This window comes from Merops nubicus, unplaced genomic scaffold (genome assembly GCF_000691845.1).
Source record: "Merops nubicus isolate BGI_N331 unplaced genomic scaffold, ASM69184v1 scaffold34804, whole genome shotgun sequence".
In the NCBI taxonomy this organism is placed as follows: Eukaryota; Metazoa; Chordata; class Aves; order Coraciiformes; family Meropidae; genus Merops; species Merops nubicus.
The window spans coordinates 7089-10202 of NW_008602962.1; the positions used below are offsets into that span (position 1 = coordinate 7089).

Consider the following 3114-nt stretch of genomic DNA (forward strand, 5'->3'; position numbering starts at 1 on the left):
TCCTGGCACGGAGATGTTCCAGGCCCCTCAGCAGCTTTGCAGCCTCCACTGGACTCTCTCCAGTAGCTCCTGGTCTCTCTGGAACTGGTGACCCCAGAACTGGACCCAGTACTGCAGAGGTGGCCTCACTGGGGCAGAGCAGAGGGGAGGAGAACCTCCTTTGACCTGCTGGCCACACTCTTCTTGATGCACCCCAGGAGACCATTGGCCTTCTTGGCCATGAGGGCCCATTGCTAGCTCATGGACAACTTGCTGTCCTCCAGCACTCCCAGGTCCTTCTCCTTGGAACTGCTCCCCCAGCAGGTCACCCCTCACCTGTCTTGGTCCGTGGGGTTATTTCTCCCCAGGTGCAGGACCCTGCACTTGCCCTGGTTGAACACCATGAGGCTCCTCACCACCCAGCTCTCCCTTCTACACCCATCTCTCCACCCTGTCCAGGTTTCACTGAATGGCAGCACAGCTCTGGTGTGTCAGCCACTGCTCCCAGTTTGGTGCCTCAGCAAACTGTCTGAGGGTCCCCTCTGTCCCCTCAACCAGGTCATTGATAACTACATTGACCAAGACTGAGCCCAGGACTGACCTCAGTGGAACACCATGAGCTACAGGCCTCCAACTGAACCCTGCTCCACTGATTGCCCAGTGACCGAAGCTCAGGACACCTGAAACCCAAGCCATGAAAAATCCTCCCTACCTTCAAGATGGGGCGAATAACCTTCTCCTTGAACTGCTTGGAGATGGTGATCTTGTCGGTCATCTGGACATCCTCTGAAAGACAGGAAAGGGAGTGTGAGTGGGTGGGAAGGTGGGACATGGGCTTCCAGGAACCATCCTCCTGGAAACTTCAGCAGCATGACAAAGAGCTGGAGGCTGGGGAGGGGGTCGAGGTGGGAGGGGATCCAGAGGGGACCAGGAGCTTGGTTTGGCAGTGGGGTGTCCCTGCACTTGGCTGCCTCCCTCGGCCAGCTGCAGATGGAGCTAAGCTCTGGTTGGCTCCCAGATCTGAGCTCCAACACAGAGTCTAACATCTGAAGTCACCTTTGTCTTATCTTTACAACCTCATTTCTTCTGACATCTTCACACTGTTCACTCCATATGCTGTTCTAACACACGGCCACTCACAGAATCATGGAAGCACAGAATTGTTCAGGTTGGGAGAAATCTTCTTGGTCATCGAGACCAACCATCCCCCAGTACTGCCAGGTCCCCACTGACCCATGTCCCTCAGCACCACATCTCCATGGCTTGGAAACCCCTCCAGGGACAGGGACTCCACCACTACCCTGGGCAGCCTGGGCCAATGCTCACAGGGAGATTCTCACATCCAAGGTGCTCTGGATCGGATCCTGACAAGCAGGGTGGTGCAGAAATACCATGCTGGGTGCTGAGCACTGAGAGCCCTTCCCACCTTCTCAGCCTTGGCAAGGACCCTTCCACCCCGGGCAGAGGCAGAAGGGGCCTCTGGCCTCCGCTGGGCTGTACTGCTGCCGGCACGTGCTGGACGGTGCCTGAGCTCTGAACTTGCCTCTCCTGCTCACCCAGAGCAGGCAGGAGCATGCTGCTGCTTCGGGTGCCTGACCAGGCACCGGGGAGACAGACACGTTTTCCTGCCCCTCTGCTCTGCCCCAGTGAGGCCACCTCAGGAGTCCTGAGCTCCTCAGTAGAGAGACCAGGAGCTACTGGAGAGAGTCCAGTGGAGGCTGCGAAGCTGCTGAGGGGCCTGGAGCATCTCTGTGCCAGGACAGGCTGAGAGCCCTGGGGCTGCTGAGCTGCAGAAGAGAAGCCTCAGAGGGGATCTGATCAAGGCTGAGCAAGAGCTAAAGGGCCCCGGGGGGCAAGAGGCTGGGGCCAGACTCTTGTCAGTGGTGCCCAGCTACAGGACACGGGGCAACGGGCACCAACAGGAACCCAGGAGGTTCCACCTGAGCAGGAGGAGAAACTTCTTTGGTGTGAGGGTGGCTGAGCCTGGAGCAGGCTGCCCAGAGAGGCTGTGGAGTCTCCTGCTCTGGAGAGATTCCAAACGTGGCTGGATGTGATCCTGGGCACCCTGCTGTGGGTGACCTGCTGGAGCAGGGGGGTTGGAGGAGATGATCTCCAGATGTGCCTTCCAACCCCACCATGCTGGGATTCAGGTTTGCCAACTGCACCATCTGCAGATGCCCAGAAGCTGTGGAAGCAGCAGCTCCTTCCCTCTATCTTTCCATTTATCTGCCTGCCCTGGCACTCAGGGTGACCTCCTGGCTGCTGCCTCGGGAGCATCTCCACGCCAGGAGCTTGATAAATCCTGAGGAGCTCCACGGAACTCAATCAAGGGCTGGATCCGGAGCTGGGGGGCACGTCCTACCCCTGCTCTCTGCTCATGGCAATCTTCTCAGCTGTACAGTTCCAGAAATTAAAATTCAATGTTTTCCTCATTTAGGAGAAAAGCTCTTGGCATTTGAAAATGTTATTCTGGAAAGTTCAGTCGTGGGCTTTGTCCTTTACCTATTTGATTGAAATGTAAAGGTTCTGAATGAAGCCAGAACCAACATCTGTGAGAAGGGAGCTGGGAGGGGCCTCTGACACCCAAGCCCCTGAGGTGGGCAGGAGGTTGGGGCTGTTTCCTGGGCACACCACAGCACAGCTTCTCCAGGCACTGCCACCGGGGAGCAGAGATCCTGAGACTGACCTCGGGTGGATCCACAGAATCATGGAATCACAGAACTGTTTGGGTTGGAAGAGACCTTTCAGCTGATGGAGTCCAACCATCCCCCAGCACTGCCAGGTCCCCACTGACCCATGTCCCTCAGCACCACATCTCCATGGCTTGGAAACCCCTCCAGGGATGGGGACTCCACCACTGCCCTGGGCAGGTCTCCCCTGAGCCTCCACAGCTCCAGGCTCAGCACCCCCAGCTCCCTCAGCTGCTCCTCACCACACTTGGGCTCTAGACCCTTCCCCAGCAGCTTTGTTGCCCTTCTCTGGCCACGCTCCAGCCCTTCAAGGTCCTCCTTGGAGTGAGGGGTGAAAACTGACCCAAGGATTTGAGGGGCAGCCTCCCCAGTGCCCAGCCCAGGGGCAGGACCAGGCCTAGTCCTGCTGGCCACACTAGTTCTAATACAAGCTAGGATGCTGGAC

The 3114-nt window shown here is 57.7% G+C and overlaps 1 protein-coding gene across 1 annotated transcript in view; it reads right to left on the reverse strand.

Moving 5' to 3' along the window:
- CLPB (ClpB caseinolytic peptidase B homolog (E. coli)) overlaps nt 1–3114 on the reverse strand; it is a gene marked incomplete at its 5' end in the record, with an annotated part of 14674 nt that overhangs the window by 2549 nt on the left and 9011 nt on the right. Inside the window, one exon of the mRNA XM_008938519.1 lies at nt 692–765. Coding sequence (XP_008936767.1) covers nt 692–765 — 74 coding nt within the window. The remainder of the gene's footprint in view (nt 1–691; nt 766–3114) is intronic.